Source organism: Pleurodeles waltl, chromosome 3_1, assembly GCF_031143425.1.
Source record: "Pleurodeles waltl isolate 20211129_DDA chromosome 3_1, aPleWal1.hap1.20221129, whole genome shotgun sequence".
In the NCBI taxonomy this organism is placed as follows: Eukaryota; Metazoa; Chordata; class Amphibia; order Caudata; family Salamandridae; genus Pleurodeles; species Pleurodeles waltl.
In genome coordinates this window covers 922,322,527-922,342,481 of record NC_090440.1, presented here as the reverse complement: position 1 = coordinate 922,342,481, position 19,955 = coordinate 922,322,527, and the positions used below count along the sequence as shown (strand labels likewise).

General features: G+C 47.0%; 1 protein-coding gene across 1 annotated transcript in view; it reads right to left on the bottom strand.

Annotated features, from left to right (window-relative positions):
• Positions 1-13,499: 13,499 nt before the first annotated feature.
• The window catches only part of LOC138284762 (uromodulin-like), a 191,914-nt gene continuing 185,458 nt past the window's right edge, over positions 13,500-19,955 (bottom strand). The window contains exons 7-9 of the mRNA XM_069223900.1: positions 18,860-18,935; positions 16,825-16,857; positions 13,500-14,315 (exon numbers count right to left, since the gene is read on the bottom strand). Of these exons, the coding sequence (XP_069080001.1) occupies positions 14,254-14,315; positions 16,825-16,857; positions 18,860-18,935 (171 nt within the window). The 3' untranslated portion in view covers positions 13,500-14,253. The remainder of the gene's footprint in view (positions 14,316-16,824; positions 16,858-18,859; positions 18,936-19,955) is intronic.

Here is a 19,955-nt window from a genome sequence, read left to right as displayed (position 1 = left end):
GCTCTTCAATTTCATCCCACGTGTAGAATATTTCTCCAGTCGTCACCAGTGTTGTAAATAACGAGTGATCCTTTGTAGGTTATAAGATACAAGTTTATTCAATTTAGTTACAGGTTACAAGTAACGCCCCACAAGGAGCAGCATCCTTGCTGCTCAGCCAACTCTGACCAACTGACATACACCAACATTCATGACCTCACCCGCACACTAGCTGAGCAGCAGGGAACTGGGAACTATGGAGAGGATACATAGCAACCAATGACAAGTCACAACAGTATCCTTTTAAAATACCATTTTAGGAGTCAAAATGTTTTTTTCTAACTCCTAAAATGGGATTACTACAGCTAAAAAGAGATTTTTCCGGTCACAAATTCAGACTGGAGTATTTGCGACTGTAAAACTGCTTAGCACATCTGGCCCCTAGGTTCTTCGACAGCGAAAACCTGGTTGCCCATTAGCCCCTGGACCTCAGCCATGCTGCACAAGGTCTTAGTCATCACCAGGTAATCTGTGAGCTATTACTAAACACTCAGTCAGTCCTCACTAGATTCTCAGTCAGTCAGCCAGGCTCCTAGAAATACAAGGCTCTCTGCCACCCCTCAGTCAATAAATGCAGTGCATGGCTTAATTCGGGTATTTGACTTCCAACACTTCCAGTCTGGTGTGAACGAAGTGAGGTTCAAAGCCTTGAGATATGATTGGAACAGCTTGTAATGGGGCATAAGAAGGGTGGCCTACGCTTGGTCTCTTATTATGGCCACCACAGTGGACCTAGGCTCTAACGATGCAGAAGAAGCTAGTCTAAGTAGATCCATACTTTATATGCTATACGTACTCTGAGACCGGTAACTTCTTTGAAATGCCATTTTTACTGAGCTTGTTATCTCTACGATATTATTTATATTAGTTTTGCTAAGGTCAAGGATACTCTTTGGGTAGCAGCCAAGGATACTCTTTGGGTAGCAGCCACGCTTTACACATCTGTACATCATAGCATGTAAATCCAGTTAGTGCACTTTACAAACACAATTTCGATACACCAAATTCTAAGCTCTAAAATGTAGATCCCCAGCAACACTGCAAAGCGTACCATAACATGACCTCACATGAAATGATCTACACAAGTATAAGTGAACAGGAATTTGGGGATCTTGAGAAAGGGAAATCATGTTTTATGTTGCTTTTCAGAGGACGATATTCCTTTCAGTGAAGGCTTTCAAAGCTACTGGCCAATGCCTTAGAAACGTAAATCATCAAGAGAGCACTTGCACTTCACAGTTGTGAAAAATTTCCATTCCTGGGAAGGCGGGTTTCAAACCTTTGCAGCCTGGGCTTCATTCTTGGCATGACTGCTGCGGCTCTTGTGAGGCATGTGAGGATCATGTGACGTTCGTTAACCACACTTCAGTGTACATAGGAGGACCGATCCCGTCCTTGTGACTTCTCGATAGTCATATACACAAGAGATGGAGATGGCTGTGGTCACATCTCACCACCATGACAGGTTTACACGAGAACAGCATCCAGTGATGCTTATGGTGGTCAGGCATGATTCCAACAGTTCACTATAAAATTGTTCCAGCATCACCAGGAGCCCCACCAGTCAATTTGCCACAGTCCCCTCTCATCTAATTTTTTTATGAAACATAAAAAATAATACATGACATTTGATTCAGTGTAACAATCAAAAATACATCTTTTCTTACTTTAAACACTTTTTTCGTTGTTACTACTAGTGCTGTGAAGGGGGGAGCACACTGCCTTGCGTACTAGGACACAATGTAGATCCATTGCGGTAAATGTAATACATGAGAACACTCACTTAAGTTGAACGTCTTAAGTATTTACCATTGTTTGTGCAGCCAGTGCTGTGTATCTCTAGACAATTGTTTATTGGTATTTGTCCTTCTTTAGTAGAGAGGAACATCTTAAACTTTGAGGTGCTTGCAATTCTGCTCACTGTCTTCTCAGGTTCCTGTTCCACTCCCAGAGTGCAGGTGTATGCCAATGAGCTTGTCAGCCCAATAACTCAACAAACAGCCAATCACAAAAGGGAGGCGGATGCACACTGCCTGGCATACCTGCACACTGCGTTCTCTTTATCCACTGCTTTAACCACTACTAGGACTGCAGGTGGTACAGGTATCGCTTTGCCCTAGACTACTAAAAGCAATACCCCACTTACTGCAGCTATAACTATAAGTACAACCACTGGTAATTCTAATAGTAGTGCATGAATTAATATTTCCAATTCTAACACTACGCCTGTATCATTACTTTAAAAGGTCTTTATTACATGAGATAAGGATCTTGCCTCGTGTTAAGTTTTGAGCTCTTCACATTAGCTCCCAATCAGAAATAAGACTACTGAAAATGATGATGCTATTTTACTCGTTTAAATTCCACTCCTTCGATTTGCCAAGTTTCCATAATTACTTTTGCCAAAGCTAAAAATTTGAGATGTTGCCATATTTATTACTTAATGAAAACTGAGAAACTGAGAAACAGTTAAATGTGCTGTTAACTCCCAATATTAAATCGTCAGCGAACATCAGTCAATAGCTGGGGTCCTAATTTTGAAGAAACAGACAATATAAACGAATTGTTAGAGGTCGGCCATTTATAAATTAAATAGTAGGGGTGCCAGGACACACCTGCTTTGTGTCTGTAGGTGAAAACCTTTAGAGATATATGATCAAACAATTTGATGGGCGTCCATAAATATTTTAACATATGTTAACATGTAGTCTAGTGGGTAAGACTCCAGTATCACAGTTTCGCAGAAATTGTGGTACCCTTGCCTTGCCAAAACACTTTCTTGTGCTGAACACATTTGGAGCACTTAATAATGACATTTAGCATGTTATTAACCATCATGCTCAGCCTCGTATCACATATAGATGTTTCACTCACACACATGTTTTAATACTGCTCTATATTAACAATATTATTTGTACAATCAACATATAGGACCAATTGTACAGTTTTATAAGGAAGAAAACCCCCAACAGACTCAGAAGGGCTGAATCAAACCTACTTAAGTTAGATCAAAAAAGATATTCAATAAGAGGCTGCAAAGTATGAAGCTTAATTATCTTGATAATTAAAGGTGTCAGCCAACGTTGGTGCTGACAGCTGTCCTTGAGGTCGGCAAGAGCTAAGAAGGTTTAATGAGAGGCCACAGGGACCGGCATGCCTGGTTTCACTTCCGCTATTGTGACAGATACAGAGTTTGGCTACATTTAGTTTTCATTTGACTTTTTGTGGATAGACTTTCTGGAGTAGAGGTATGTCGGGGCCTTGAAAGAGATGGGCTGCCTCCAGTCCACGCTGCTGGGTTATCTGCTTGTGTACATCGATACTGTTTCAGAAACAATTTATTACGCGGTGGTAATATTTCCTATGATTCATGAGGCTTTCTTTAGAAGGTAATCAATTATCTAACCCCATTTGATTGGCATATGGTACAAAAAGCATATTTCTCAGCATTAGCACAGTAACAATGTGACTGTACTGAATATAGCTTCTTGCGTGCAGGGGTGTCAGGGCCTCAGACCTAGTGAGTTATTTTCCTGTTCTCTGTGCTAAAGATACTTCTGCACCAATCCACACTCATGGTGAAGGTGCTATATGCATCAGGCTGGCACTTCCTTCAGGGTCCATTATGGTGCTTTACTTGGTAACAGGACTTGCAAACCAACCCCACGTGATCTGTTAAGTGGTGTATAAACACTATTTCTAGAGATGAAATGGTCCATAAAATAACTTCTTGGTGCAGGTGTTCCATGGATGCTTAACACTACATCACAATCCATTAACTGTCTACATGGCAGCTTCTTGTCCTATTACTTGCTGGCTTTAAGCTTGCCTTTGATCATGTGCAGCCCTTCCCTGCCTTTTGGCTAGGTTCACACAATAGAAACACTGTGAGTGTGTGTGTTTGTACACAAATACACACATACATACATACATACATGTGGTTTGTTCGCCCCCTTTTCTTGTAGTGGAGTCATCTGTTTACAGAGATCCATTCCTCTAGAGCAGCCATGTACTGGGCAAGCCAGTACCAATTGTGGTAACGATTCTGGGGTATTATTAGGTGACGTCATTGCTTGTGGGTACTAAAAGGGGCACCTCCTGTTTCAGCCTGTCTGGGCTATTGTAATTAAAGCCTGACTGTCTCTCTATTTCGAATATTTTATTATTCTCGCTGCTGTTAGTCTTCTAAAGTGTAATGCCTTCTTACTCTTTTACTTGTCACCTTTAGTTTTCAACCCAATGTTTTGTCCCATCACCAGTGAATGCCTAGCTACTTTGTTAGTTAAGAGGGTGTTTGTTCCATTTTGTCCTCTTGCTTATTCATTCTTGTGGTGGCATCTGTGTATTTATATTATCTATTGCAGTATCCAGCCTGCTATCAGTTACGCTCACCATTAATACCTCAGACTCCTGTGCCTACCTGTACCTTTCTCCTGTGTTTCTCCATATACTCACACTTTCTCTTCAATTTGCTATTGTTCCCATGCTGGGCACAGGCACTAATCGTGTGAACTCTCTCATTGTAAAGTTGAGAAGGGAACACTTTCCAGTCAACACTATAGCGGCCTACCTGGACCTTTGTTGTTTCTGACAAATTCAAATGGAAATACATGTAGTTTATCACAGCACTATGCTTTCTCCGCCTGTCTAAGGTTAAAAGTATTTAAAGCTGACTGGCTAGGATACTATAGTTCCACCAGAGTAGCCTCACAGCTCAATCACACTGTAAAAGAGTTCTTGGTCTGAATGGTGAGAGTGGCCCAATGTCTTGTTCATGTCCTGTCTGTAGGAGGCTGGACTGGCTTGTAGTGAGTACCAAGGGGTACTTACACCTTGCACCAGGCCCAGGTATCCCTTATTAGTGTAGAGGGGTGTCTAGCAGCTTAGGCTGATAGAAAAGGTAGCTTAGCAGAGCAGCTTAGGCTGAACTAGGAGACGAGTGAAGCTCCTACAGTACCACTAGTGTCATATGCACAATATCATAAGAAAACACAATACACAGATATACTAAAAATAAAGGTACTTTATTTTTATGACAATATGCCAAAAGTATCTCAGTGAGTACCCTCAGTATGAGGATAGCAAATATACACAAGATATATGTACACAATACCAAAAATATGCAGTATAGTATTAGAAAACAGTGCAAACAATGTATAGTTACAATAGGATGCAATGGGGACACATAGGGATAGGGGCAACACAAACCATGTACTCCAAAAGTGGAATGTGAACCACGAATGGACCCCAAACCTATGTGACCTTGTAGAGGGTCGCTGGGACTGTAAGAAAACAGTGAGGGTTAGAAAAATAGCCCACACCAAGACCCTGAAAAGTGAGTGCAAAGTGCACTAAAGTTCCCCAAAGAGCACAGAAGTCGTGATAGGGTAATTCTGCAGGAAAGACCAAAACCAGCAATGCAACAATGATGGATTTCCAGACGAGGGTACCTGTGGAACAAGGGGACCAAGTCCAAAAGTCACGACCAAGTCGAGAGTCGGCAGATGCCCAGGAAATGCCAGCTGTGGGTGCAAAGAAGCTGCTACTAGGCAGTAGAAGCTGAGGATTCTGCAGGAACGACAAGGGCTAGAAACTTCCCCTTTGGAGGATGGATGTCCCACGCCATGGAGAGTCGTGCAGAAGTGTTTTCCTGAAGAAAGACTGCAAACAAGCCTTGCTAGCTGCAAGTCGTGCAGTTAGGATTTTTGGATGCTGCTGGGGCCCAGGAGGGACCAGGATGTCGCCAATTGCGTCAGGGGACAGAGGGGGCACCCAGCAAGACAAAGAGCCCTCTTAGAAGCAGGCAGCACCCGCAGAAGTGCAGATACAGGCACTACAAATTGGAGTGAAACGGTGCTCACCCGAAGTTGCACAAAGGAGTCCCACGCCGCCGGAGGACAACTCAGGAGGTCGTGCAATGCAGGTTAGAGTGCCGTGGACCCAGGCTTGGCTGTGCACAAAGGATTCCCTCAGAAAGTGCACAGGAGCCGGAGTAGCTGCAAAAGACGCGGTTCCCAGCAATGCAGTCTGGCGTGGGGAGGCAAGGACTTACCTCCACCAAACTTGGACTGAAGAGTCACTGGACTGTGGGAGTCACTTGGACAGAGTTGCTGGACTCAAGGGACCTCGCTCGTCGTGCTGATAGGAGACCCAAAGGACCGGTGATGCAGTTCTTTGGTGCCTGCGGTTGCAGGGGGACGATTCCGTCGACCCACGGGAGATTTCTTCGGAGCTTCTAGTGCAGAGAGGAGGCAGACTACCCCCACAGCATGCACCACCAGGAAAGCAGTCGAGAAGGCGGCAGGATCAGCGTTACAGAGTTGCAGTAGTCGTCTTCGCTACTTTGTTGCAGTTTTGCAGGCTTCCAGCGCGGTCAGCAGTCGATTCCTTGGCAGAAGGTGAAGAGAGAGATGCAGAGGAACTCGGATGAGCTCTTGCATTTGTTATCTAAGGAAATCCCCAAAGCAGAGACCCTAAATAGCCAGAAAAGAGGGTTTGGCTACTTAGGAGAGAAGATAGGCTAGCAACACCTGAAGGAGCCTATCAGAAGGAGTCTCTGACGTCATCTGCTGGCCCTGGCCACTCAGAGCAGTCCAGTGTGCCAGCAGCACCTCTGTTTCCAAGATGGCAGAGGTCTGGAGCACACTGGAGGAGCTCTGGGCACCTCCCAGGGGAGGTGCAGGTCAGGGGAGTGGTCACTCCCCTTTCCTTTGTCCAGTTTCGCGCCAGAGCAGGGCTGAGGGGTCCCTGAACCGGTGTAGACTGGCTTATGCAGAAATGGGCACCATCTGTGCCCATGAAAGCATTTCCAGAGGCTGGGGGAGGCTACTCCTCCCCTGCCTTCACACCATTTTCCAAAGGGAGAGGGTGTAACACCCTCTCTCTGAGGAAGTCCTTTGTTCTGCCTTCCTGGGCCAAGCCTGTCTGGACCCCAGGAGGGCAGAAACCTGTCTGAGGGGTTGGCAGCAGCAGCAGCTGCAGTGAAACCCCTGAAAAGGCAGTTTGGCAGTACCCGGGTCTGTGCTAGAGACCCGTGGGATCATGGGATTGTGCCAACAATGCCAGGATGGCATAGAGGGGGCAATTCCATGATCTTAGACATGTTACATGGCCATATTCGGAGTTACCATTGTGAAGCTACACGTAGGTAGTGACCTATATGTAGTGCACCTGTGTAATGGTGTCCCCGCACTCACAAAGTCTGGGGAATTGGCCCTGAACAATGTGGGGGCACCTTGGCTAGTGCCAGGGTGCCCACACACTAAGGGGGTCATTCTAACTCTGGCGGGTGGCGGAGGCCGCCCGCCAGAGTTCCCCCCTCCGAAATACCGCACCGCGGTCAGTAGACCGCGGAGGGTATTCTAAGTTTTTCCCTGGGCTGGCGGGCGGTCGCCAAAAGACCGCCCGCCAGCCCAGGGAAAAACTCCCTTCCCATGAGGATGCCGGCTCGTAATCGAGCCGGCGGAGTGGGAAGGTGCGACGGGTGCTGTTGCACCCGTCGCGTATTTCACTGTCTGCCAAGCAGACAGTGAAATACTTGTAGGGGCCCTCTTACGGGGGCCCCTGCAGTGCCCATACCAGTGGCATGGGCACTGCAGGGGCCCCCAGGGGCCCCGCGACCCCCCCTACCGCTATCCGGTTCCCGGCGGGCGGACCGCCGGGAACTGGATGGCGGTAGGGGGGGTCGGAATCCCCTCGGCGGCGCAGCTAGCTGCGCCGCCTTGGAGGATTGCAAAGGGCGGCGGGACATTGGCGGGAGACCGCCAGTGTTGCTGGTCCGACCGCGGCTTTACCGCCGCGGTCAGAATGCCCTGCGGGGCACCGCCGGCCTGTCGGCGGTGCTCCCGCCGACCCTGGCCCCGGCGGTCTTAGACCGCCGGGGTCAGAATGACCCCCTAAGTATCTTAGCACCCAACCTTTACCAGGTAAAGGTTAGACATTTAGGTGACTTATAAGTTACTTAAGTGCAGTGTAAAATGGCTGTGAAATAACGTGGACGTTATTTCACTCAGGTTGCAGTGGCAGGCCTGTGTAAGAATTGTCAGAGCTCCCTATGGGTGGCAAAAGAAATGCTGCAGCCCATAGGGATCTCCTGGAACCCCAATACCCTGGGTACCTCAGTACCATATACTAGGGAATTGTAAGGGTGTTCCAGTATGCCAATGTAAATTGGTAAAATTGGTCACTAGCCTGTTAGTGACAATTTGAAAGAAATGAGAGAGCATAACCACTGAGGTTCTGATTAGCAGAGCCTCAGTGAGACAGTTAGTCATAACACAGGTCACACAGACAGGGCACACTTATGAGCACTGGGGCCCTGGCTGGCAGGGTCCCAGTGACACATACAACTAAAACAACATATATACAGTGAAATATGGGGGTAACATGCCAGGCAAGATGGTACTTTCCTACACTGTCCAGGTCCAAACCCATCCAATGCATTGATCCAGAATTCTGAAGATGGCTTCTCCTGCCTCGTGAAGGGGTTCCACTTTCTGAACAATGTTCCACCTGACTTGTAAGCTGATTCCTCATTCTGAAGATTGGTTAGTAAGCCTTGTGAGACTCGGTCTGTTCAGGAAGTAGTCTAACTCTAAGAGGATCCAACAGTCTGGGGAGAGCAGATCTTGACTTAAGTGGATCCCAAATGATGCAGTAGTTTAAGCCTGACCTTTGAGACCTAGACCTGTACACGCCAAGCCTGACTTGTAAGAAGATCTCGAGGAGTGTACCTTTTTATCATTAAAGACCCCCAAAGCCAGTACAAGGCCAAGTCTGACTTTGATGGTATATTTTAATCTATAAAGAGCCTCATCCAATTTAAAGAAATATCCCAAGGCCACAGCAGGCTTTGCTTGCCTCTTGAAAATACCCCCCATCAATTAAATGAGTGAAGAGCCACACTTGGTACCCCCTAGAGGTTCCCAAAACCTACGCTGGGCTAAGCTTGACAAATGAGAGGATCTTAAAGTCAGCAGAAAGTGTAGCTTCTCATTGAAAGGAGTAACCAGTTGTACAAGGTTACACCAGACTGGTAAGAGTTTCCACAGACTGGTGAGGCCTAAACATGACTCACAAGGAACCTTGACAGTCTGTGCAGAGTTTAGTGTGGCTCAGGGCTGGATGTCATAATCTGAACAGAGTTAAACCTGACTCCCGAGATTATCCTGTAGGCCGCCTAAAGATTAACCTGATTACCACTAAATTTCCTTGGCTCCTTGTGAAATGCTGGGACAGTTTGTACATGGACAATAATCGAAGAATGGACTAGGTTTTAATTATTTTCCATTTGCTCGTTCAATATTTTTCGGATAATTACATGGGATTACATTGGATATTGAAAGAAAAAAAGAGCAACGCTTCTAAAAGAAATGACATATTTCTGCGCAAGATTGTGCATGCAAAGCACAACATAATTACGTGTGGTGATGTAAGCATTTGTCTCACCCTTATGTCAACTGATGAGGATGAGTGACCACTAGGTGAGTATGACTCTGGCCCGTTAGATGACACGTCAGCTCACCCAACCGGAAAAATAAATATGCAACATAAAGTAATGATTTTTAAATATATATATTATATTTATTCATGGAGTTATTGTGAAATGCATTGCAATTTATTAAGCAAAAAATATATTAGGACAGAAGAAAACTGCTTCCATATATTGCTGAAACCAATAGTTAAATTTGAAAAATGTATTGGTGGCCTTGAAACTGTACAAAAACCTTCCACATTCAGCAGCGACATTTTAAAGATTTTTTTGGATCTTGAGAAAGGTATTCTTTGAGCCACCTTAATAAGAACAACTTTGAATTTATTACCCATTTTCAGAAAATTATCATGTGATGCCAAACAATATTGAAGTATACATTACACATTCAGACAGGGAAACATGAAAAAAGCTGAAAGCTCAAGGTGCCAAATGTCTGACAGCCTTATAGTACCTATAGAAAGCTTGAATAAGCATTGAAAAAAACAAATGTTTTTTTTTTTGGAGCTAGATTTTATTTGTTTTGCAATAACATGTTACGTGTAATTCAGTGTCTCACCAACATATTTTCTAATTTTATGCATGACAAGGCAAGGATCATTTAGCGGACTAATGCATAGTAATACAATAAAACATATTCATAATCACAAATTATTCCCCCAATCACAATTGGATACTGGCTACAACAGTGAAACCCAAAAAAATCAACAAAGTGTTGCAAGTATTACTTGAATTGTTCTCAGCGAATGGCTGCATCAGTGGGCCGCATTCCACTTCAGGACTATTAGAATTTATGCCATTTCATAATTTCCTCCTTAATTCTCTGTCACTACCTTGTCCCCAGACTCATCCTTCTGTGTGCACATTTCTTTGGCTAACTAGTGAAATCCGACTGTGCTGAGTAAGAAAACTGGGAGTGGGTGGGAGACAGAAGAAGGCTAGAGAGGTAAGGAGAATGCTGAGAGAGGTGAGAGGTGAAGTAGAGGGAACAGGGAGGTTAAGATGAGGTAGAGATATAGCTAAGACAAGGAGATGTGTAAGGTAACAAGGGAAATGTGAGGTAGACAGAAAGAAAGATGCATAGAACTAGAACGTGAAAGAGAGGTAGACAGATAAGTGAGGGTTTAGAGTGAGTAAGAGCTATAGAGAAGCCAGAGTTAGGGAGAAGGAAATGTAAACCCAGGTGAGGTAAAGAGAAGGGCTTGGTGAGAAGACAAGTCAAGTAAGGTGTAATGAGGTAACGCTACGGGTACAGAGGAGGGGGTGAAGATGAACTGGAGATAGAAAAGATGTGAAGTAGAGAGAACGTGGTGAGATCGATAAAGAAAGGTGAGGTTGATAGAGAGGTAGGACAAGAGAGGATGAGGTAGAGAGAGAGGGGTGAGTAAAAGAGAGATAGCGACAGAGAGGAGAGGTAGAGAGACAGATGAGGTAGAAAGGGTGAATTAAAACAGAGAAGGGAGTTCAGAGAGAGATGAGAGAGACAGAGGTAATGAAGAACAACAGGTAAAGAAAGATTTAGCAAAACGGAGTAAGGTATTTAGAAAGCTGGGACAGAGGTAACAGAGGTAGAACGAGAGAGTGGGGGTGGAGAGGTGACGTAGCAATGAAATGGTCAGGAAACCCGAGAGGTTTAGTGGTAAGCGAGAAAGAGCAGTATGGTAGAGGGAGGTCAGACAGCAAGAGAGATGTTAGGTACAGAGATAAATTAGGTAAATAGGCGAGGCACAGAGCGATGAGGCGGAGAGAGGGCTCAGACAGAGTTAGACAGAAGTAAGATACACAACGAAGGAGGAGGAGGTGGTGAGGTAAAGAGAGAGGGGGAGGTTGAGAGAAAGGTGCACTGGATGGAGGAGTAATGCAGGGAGGTGAGATGAAGCAGAACACTGAGGTGCAGAAAACTGAGGTACAGTGAAAGGGAAGAAAGTGTGGAGCGATGTCCATAGGGTGGTAGAGTGAAAGGTAAGGTTGTGAGAGAGAGATCTGGAGGGAGGTGGTGTAGAGAGAGCTGTATTGAAAAAGCAGTGAGGTAGACAACGGTGAGGTAGTGATACTTGAGACGTAGTGCAGGGTAGGTACATATATCAATCAATCAATCAAAAACATTTGTAGAGCGTGCTACTCACCCGTGAGGGTCTCAAGGCGCTGGGGGGGATGCAAAGGGGGGGGCAGGGAGGGTCACATATCGAACAACCATGTCTTGAGGTTCTTTCTGAAGAGCAGGAGGTTTTTGGTTTTGCGAAGGTTGGTGGGGAGGGAGTTCCAGGTTTAGGGGGCGAGGAAGGAGAAGGACCTGCCTCCTGTGGTGGTGCGTTGGATGCGAGGGACTGTGGCTAGGGCGAGGTTGACTGATCGGAGGTTGCGTGTGGGAGTGTGGAAGTTCACTCTTTCGTTGAGGTAGGTTGGGCCGGTGTTGTGGAGGGATTTGTGTGCGTGGATGAGGATCTTGAATGTGATTCTCTTGTCTATGGGGAGCCAGTGAAGGGATTTGAGGTGTGGTGAGATTCATTTGTGGCGGGGGAGGCCAAGGACGAGGCGTGGGGCTGTGTTCTGGATTCTCTGGAGTTTGCGTTTGAGTTTGAGTGTGGTGCCGGCGTAGAGGGCGTTACCGTAGTCCAGTCTGCTGCTGATGAATGCGTGGGTGACTGTCTTCCTGGTCTCTGGGGGAATCAATTTGAAGGATTTTTTTAGAGTGCGGAGTGTGTGGAAGCAGGAGGAGGTAAGAGAATTGATTTGCTGTGTCATGGAGAGGGAGGGGTCCAGGATGATGCTGAGGTTGCGTGCATGGTTTGCGGGGGTGGGTGCGGGCCTAGGGCGGTGGGCCACCAGGAGTCGTCCCATGTGGTTTTGTTGGGGCCGAAGATGATGATCTCGGTTTTGTTGGAGTTGAGCTTGAGGTGGTTAGTGGTCTTCCTGTTGGCGGTGTCGAGGAGAGCAGCGTGTAGGTTGGTTTTGGCGGTGCTGGGGTTGCGGGTGAGGGAGAGGATGAGTTGGGTGTCATCTGCATAGGAGAGGATAGTGATTCCGTGTGCTCGGAGGATGTTGGCTAGGGGGATCATGTAGATGTTGAAGAGTGTGGGGCTGAGGGAGGACCCCTGAGAGACTCCGCAGGTGATCTTGGTAGTGTTGGAGTGGAAGGGCGGAAGACAGACTCTCTGGGTCAGGTCGGTGAGGAAGGCGGTGAGCCAGTCTAAGGCTTTGTGCCGAATTCCTATGTTGTGGAGGCATGTGCGGAGTGTGTGGTGGCAGACGGTGTCAAAGGCTGCGGAGAGGTCTAGGAGGATGAGTGCGACGGTCTCGCCTTTGTCGACTTTGGTTCTGATGTCGTCAGTGCATGCGATGAGGGCGGTTTCCGTGCTGTGGTTCTTGTGGAACCCGGATTGTGAGGGGTCAAGAGTGTTGTTTGCTTCGAGGAAGTGGGATAGGCAGGCGTTGACTAGTTTCTTGCCAACCTTGGCGGGGAAAGGAAGGAGGGAGATGGGGCGGTAGTTGGAGAGGATCTCTGGGTCGGCTTGGGGTTTTTTGAAGACAGCAGTGATTTATGCATGCTTCCAGGGGTCTGGGTAGGTGGCGGAGTCGAAGGAGGAGTTGATTATGTTGCAGAGTCTGGGGGCAATGGTTGGGCTGGCTTTGTTGTAGATGCGATGTGGGCAGGGGTCGGAGGGGGATCCGGAGTGGATGGAGTTCATGTTTTTTTCAGTTTCTTCGTGTGTGGTGGGGTCCAGGTGGAGAGTGTGGTGGGGGGGTCAGGGGTGGGGGTTGGGTTGGGTGAGTGAGGGGTGTGTGTGGTGGGTGTGTGTGGTACGAAGCTGTTGTGGATGTCCAGGATTTTGTGGAGGAAGTGGTTGGAAAGGGCGTCACATAGGGGCTGTGTGTGTGAGGGGTCTATGTTGCTGGCTTTCGGTTTGGCAATTCATTAATGATGGTGAAGAGTTCTTTGCTGTTTTGAGAGTTGTTGTCAAGGCGTGTCTTGTGGTGATCTCTTTTGGTGGTGCGTATGAGTTGATGATGGGTGCGAATGGTGGTTTTGAGGGTGGAGAAGTTGGTTGTAGAGGGTTCTAGTCGCCATATTTTCTCAGCTTGGCGGCATTTGCGTTTGGAGTCTTGGAATTCAGGGGTGAACCATGGGGCGTTCTTGATGTTCCGGGTGGCGATGTGTTTTCTGAGGGGGGCTAGTGTGTCTGCGCAGGTGGTGATCCATTTGGGGAGGTTGTGTGCTCCTGTGTTGGGGTCGTTGGCGTGGGGGGGGGTTGTGGGCCAGTTCGGAGTTTAGTCGTTCTGTGGGGATCTTGTCCCACATGCAGTAGGGTATATCCATGTAGACCTAGGCAGAGAGAGAAAAAGAAGTAACAAGAAAGGGGGTAAAATAGGTGAGGTAATGACAACGACATGAAAAGAAAAGATTACTTTTTTTAACTTAATTGCCACCACTGCCTGAGAGGTAAAAGTCAGACTGGGCCTGCACAATATCTGCCTGTGAAGTGTGCATGCCCAGCTCTCAAATTAAAAAAGTATCTGTTTTTATGCTGACTGTCTGTGAGACGGGACTTCTGGGACTTCTTGATCACTTCGCCTGGGACCAATGCAAGGTGGGTGCCCTGGACAGTTGCCCACTCTGCCACGCCTCAAAACAGTTCCAAGACTCAGGGAAAAACCTTGATAGTTCACTGGTATGTACATCATGCCTCGCCCTAGAGGCTTCCCAAGTCCGTACTCTTGGGTCTTCATATCAGCGGAAGAGCCAGAAGCACCAGCAGGGTGCCCCACAGCGCAGTCCAGGAGACACCTGCAAGGGAAAGAAGAGGGTTAAAGCACCCACCAAAGTAGGACAGGAGCCAAAGCTCTGCAAGATAAAATACCACGGCTTCTCTTAGTCCTGTGATTGCCGGTCCCAGTTAAATGGCCCAGAGAATTCAGACAGGAAGTGATGGAGGAGAAGAACCACTACTTGACAAGCAAACATCACCCAATCCGAGCAAACCATCGAAGGACAGAGTGAAACAAGTGCTGGAGGAAAGAGGAGACAATAATATTGTGAGTATATATTGCTCTGCAATGACAGCATCTTTCTTGACCTCTGGTATGCGTATTAGGTTTAAACCAGGCTCCATCCATAGGAAATATCATGGTGTGGCTTATTCTGAAAACTGCAGACTTGAGAGGGGTGAACACCTATCTGCAGAGACTGTGCAGGCATTCTTTTTAAAATCTGTCTTACATGTGTCCTCTCATACCTATCACATAAGAAGAAAACGATGAGCTACAGGTGTGATAAGAAGCGGGCACCACAGAAAAGAAGGGAGTGCATGCTGGAAGAAAAGCAAACAAAGCAAGCAGGGCAGGGAGGAGACACAATTGAAGGGAAGAGAGGACCAAAGAACGTGATAGGGTAGAGATAGGGCACTGCACTGCCTGGAATTATCCTGTTTCTCAACTTTGGGACGAGGACGCTCAGAGGGCAAGGAGTGGGATGGGGACACAGGAATTGCGAGTTTGTCCTTGTAGGCGGCTCAGATGATGTTTTTTATGTCACATCCGCACAACTGTATGAGAGGGTGAGCGCATTGCAGATAAGTTGCATTAACGTGCCTTCATTAGAAATCAAAATACACTACAAGTTATAAATCCGGAGGGGGAGGTCTGTACCTCCTGGCCACAAATGTACACTTTGTGTAGCCCTTGTAGAGAAAGCAAGCAAGTCCAAACTCCAAGCTTTCTTAATAATCTATTTTTGAATGCTATTTTTGCAGAGTGACGTGCATGGTGACCTACCCCCGGTTCATAGATAGCCATGTTCGTTGGGGGCAGTCAAGGAGTGTGTACTTGGTTGCAGTGCTGTTCGGGTGCCTAATTGTCCCTCGGCCTAGTCTCACTGGAAGCGGGCTTCTGGCTAGGAGGCACCATGAGTTTATAGGATCATGGCCTGTCAGTCATCCCACTTCCACTGGGAACTTTCAAAAGCAGCCAATCGTGTGCAAGAAACACTGGCTGGAAAGATGCAGTCCTCTCTCTCACCTAGGGATGGGAGAACCCTCGTTCTGCTTCACCTTTCTCCAGGGGCCTGGGTAAGAAGGCTGACCAGCGGAGAAGACCAATGCCAACCGTCCCTGGACATTGCCTCTGACTTTCAGTCACACCCTCACTGAAGTCGTGTCTCAAAAGTGTGTCCTCTTTAGCAATGCATGGTTCTTTTATTCACTTAAGGAAGAAACCACAGCCACCATTCCACGATGGATCTGGGACCTAATCGTATATTTCTGCCTTCAAATGAAGGAAATGGGGAAAGATTGCTAAGCCCCACCTTGAGACAACGGCGTCCAGGAAGGATTAGCTAGAATATGAAAGGGAATAAATAGTTAGGTTTTACAAAACATGTAAACAACTGAGACCACCGGAGCTGCGGTCAAAATGATCCTGCAAGAAATCTCCTTGATTGCGTGTGCTCACTAAAGTTCCAGAAGCTTCAAATGCATGCTAGAATGTCCGGACATGTACATATGATACATTTAAATAAATTAAGCTAAACGGAAGTCATTTACAAAGTCTGGTTATTCTGAAAATCTGGATTTTCTAGCCCACCTAGACCAATGTTGTACATCCTTGTCCTGTAGCCCAAGGGAGCAGTCTTATAGTTGTTGTTCAAGCATTCTTGCACAGTCGGTGCATACATTCAAGCAGTCAGGGCCAGCAAGCAACTGAACACTACCCATAGCTGCACCACAGCTGGGAGGAAAAGGTAACAGAACACACCTAGAACATTCTTTGAACACAGGCACGGCCACCCTTCCAATACCTAGCACAGCGATTGTCCACAGTGGGACATTCTACATAAAGGGGAGCCCGTCTCGGGGGCACAACGGGAGCATTCACAGAAAGGAGGAAACAAAGCGTACAAAGAGGGGGCATACCGAGAGAGGGGGAGAGTAGCAGAGAAGGAGGGCTTAGGAAAAACCGCTTTAGTGATGAGTGCTGAAGACAGAAGAGGATTCTAACAGGAGATGGAATTGTAAATTGGGGTATATTCTGCTGGTGTGAGTGGAGGGCAGGTAGCTTGCAGGATGGAGTGGAGAGCGCGAGCAGAGGGGCTATACGAGTCTGCATCTGCTGTTAGTCTCGTGCTTTGAGGTGAGTGTGAGGTATCTATGGAAAGAGACCTAGAAGCTTCTCAATGATTGTGGAATGTAACGATCCAGAATTTACTATTGGCGCATCTTTGCGTCACCCACCTCAATGAGCTCTTTCCTCCACCATTAAGCAAATGGGAGGCCAGCAGAGTAGACTACTGTGTTTCTTACCTGTGCAGGAGCCGGAAGTGAGACTGTCATAAGCTGTAAAAAGAGACAGTGAGGCGCAGTTAGTTTCACAGACTTTGACTCCCCTGGGTGGCAGACGTTTTGGTGTACTATCTTGGTCTCTACCTCCCTGAGAAGTGAGAGGTGATAGATCAGCGTGCCTGTGTTAAAAGGTGATGGACTCGAGCCCTACATCTAGTTGTCTTAGTCTGCGGCGTGATTGGTCACCTCTGAAGGTGGTCGCTCACAGTCGCCCGGGAGATTTATTCATGGTTGTAAGGATATGTTTGGATTCAAAGGAGCTCCCTCTATTTTTATCTCAGGACTCAGCCAGAGAGCTCCAATAACAAGGCCTTCTTCAGAGAAACACAACCCAGTGTTTTCCTTTAGTGAGGTCTGGCCACAGGGCATTCCCGGAGAGGCCTAGCGGAAGGCCTCCTGCAGAGACATCGAACTCTGGTTCTACCTCAGAGCCACATACAATCTGAGCAGTGCTTCGGGGAATGATTGACCCCAAGCACCATTGAGAGACAACCGTAGGTTCCCACAGCTTAAAGATAGGTTATAAAGGAAAACACAGGACCTTCTGAGATGGATTTGCTGCATTGCAGCGCTGCATATCTATGATGGTACCAAAGAGGCAACGGATGGAATGGACAGGCAGAGCACACTACAATGTTGCCTACAACAGTATGCAAGGATGGGATAGGAATAACATATTCCATCATCTAATAGAAGCGATGTCTACAAGAGGAGTGATTCCTAGTGCAGCCACAGAAGGTTGCAGGATCCCTTCCCCACCTCATCTGACATACCTCTGTCCATCTGTCCTGCACAGAATGTGTTCATTCGATCCGGTGTCCATGTGGGTTGTCAATGACTGTAAATGCCTCTGCAAGAACGTCTGTATAAATACATACAGATCTGTCTTGACTCCACTTATGTTGTATGAGTGCGCATGTATGCTTGCATACTGAAAAGAATGTCTGTGTGCATGGTCGCCTATAAGTAAAAATATCTGCCTTGGTGCATAGGAGCCTGTCTCTCTTGGTCTTTGGTCATGGTTACAAAGTATGTCAGTTTATGTACGCTTGTGCGCCTGCGTGCATTCTGGGCTATGGGTTTTGGTGCCTGGATGTCCCTGGGTATGGGTGCGTATATGTTTTTTGGTCTGCCTATATGGTACTTGTATATTTGATGTCTGTCTGTTGGTCCGTGTGAACGAGTGTCAATATGTCTTTCAGTATTTCTACAAAGACACCTAAAGGTACGCTGGTCTCTGTTTTATGGAATTCCTTAGTTGTTATCCTTCTATCCGTCCAAGTGTTCCTGCTCGGGTGTGTTGTGACTGTATGTGCATTGTGCGAGACCTGTATGTAAATCTGTATGTGTTCATTTGCGTGTACATACGACTGTGCGTTTTTCTGTTTGCACTGGTGCTTAAATGTATGGTCGTCTGTGTGCATGGTGCCTACAGATATGGTGGCTGATATGCACGAGTGCCTGTCTGCATGGTCTAATGTGTATGGATGCCTGTAGGCAGTGCTTGAAATGGAAAAATTAAAGTGCCGGTACTCTGTGCCAGAGTACCTGCTTGTTCCTGAGAAGTGCCGGTACTCTCCTATTAAAAGTATTACGTTTTTCTTGAAATGTGCCGGTACTCTCCCTCTCAAAATAAAAAAGTGCCGGTACTCAGTACCGGACAGTACCGGCCCATTTAAAGCACTGCCTGTAGGGATAGTGGTCAGTTCATGTGCATGTATGACCGCAGTTGTGTTGTTGTATGTGCATATTAGCTTGTATGCGTGACTGTATTTTAATTCTCGCTGTGTGCATATACTAGACAAAAGTACACCTAATTGCTGTGTCCGTGGGTGTCTCAGAGTAAGACCCCGCGGGGCCGGCCAGTCCGTGTAGGGTCAGCCACAGTGCGTGTGTCAGACCATAGTCAGTCAGTGCAAAGGCCAGTTCAGACGGACAGGACACGCGTGCCCCCAGGCAACCCCAGAACAAAGACATAAGACAAGGCAATAATTACCTGTCAGTGAAATGGGTCCGATGCGTAGTGTCCCAGAGCCGGGACCGAGCTCATATGCCCTCCTCAGAGACGTACACTACAATATGCAAGAAATAAAATAAAAAAGCGAAGTAAGCAAAAAGCCAAATGTTAAAATTAGTCAGCAATCTGCAGTGACACACACAAAACTGGTGCAGCATGATCAGCAGCTGTGCAGTCTTTCCTTGCACTCACAATAGGGATCAGGGCCGGCTTTAGCGCTGGTGGCCCCTGCTGAGACAATCTTTTTTGATGCCCCCACCCCCATGCAGTCGCGGCAAGTGCACCGTGCGCAGGGGTGGTCTAAAATGTAATAAGAAAGATAAAATAAAAACTTACCTCGCTCCTCGCTGCACCGCTCCTCTCCTCCGTCGCAGGCACAGGCTCCCAGCATGCCCTGCGGCCATCAAAGCAGCATCAGGATTGGCTGGGAGCGCCCAGCCAGGGTGCTCCCAGGCAGACTGGGAGCCTGTGCAGGCTCTCTACAGCCTGGCAACAAAGTGCTAGGCTGGAGAGAGCCTACTGCGCCTGTGTGTTTGGCTGGCCAGAGACAGCCTGCCCAATATGCATGCACACTGAGGGGGAGTGCACAGTGCACTCCCCTCACTGCTCGCCACCCCGTGGCCCGCCCCTTTAACAAACGAAACGATAATAAACAGGGTTTCTTATCGTTTCGTTTATTAAAGGTTTTGCAGGTTTTGCTTCTGCCAGAGATAGGGGGAGCCTCCCCTGCCTCCATGACCTCCTCCTAGAATTCCCCCGCATTCAGCCTGCCTAAGTGCCCCTCATCTCTCCATAGCCCCTCTCTCACATACATTTCATTTGTTTTAATGTGCTGATAAAGGTGGGTTTTACTAATCCACTCAGCTATCCACATAAAAAACAGATCTATTGTTTGCAGCAGGCACATTTACCTTCTGCACTACTTTATGGTGACTCAAAACTGCCAGTAGACAAAACTCCTGACCTAGCAGGAAAAACAGCAACATTTTGTCCGCAAAAAGACACATTCGGCAGGTTCTCTTGACAAATGAAGTTTAAAATTTCAACGAGGTCAGTATTTAACTTTTCTCTAAAT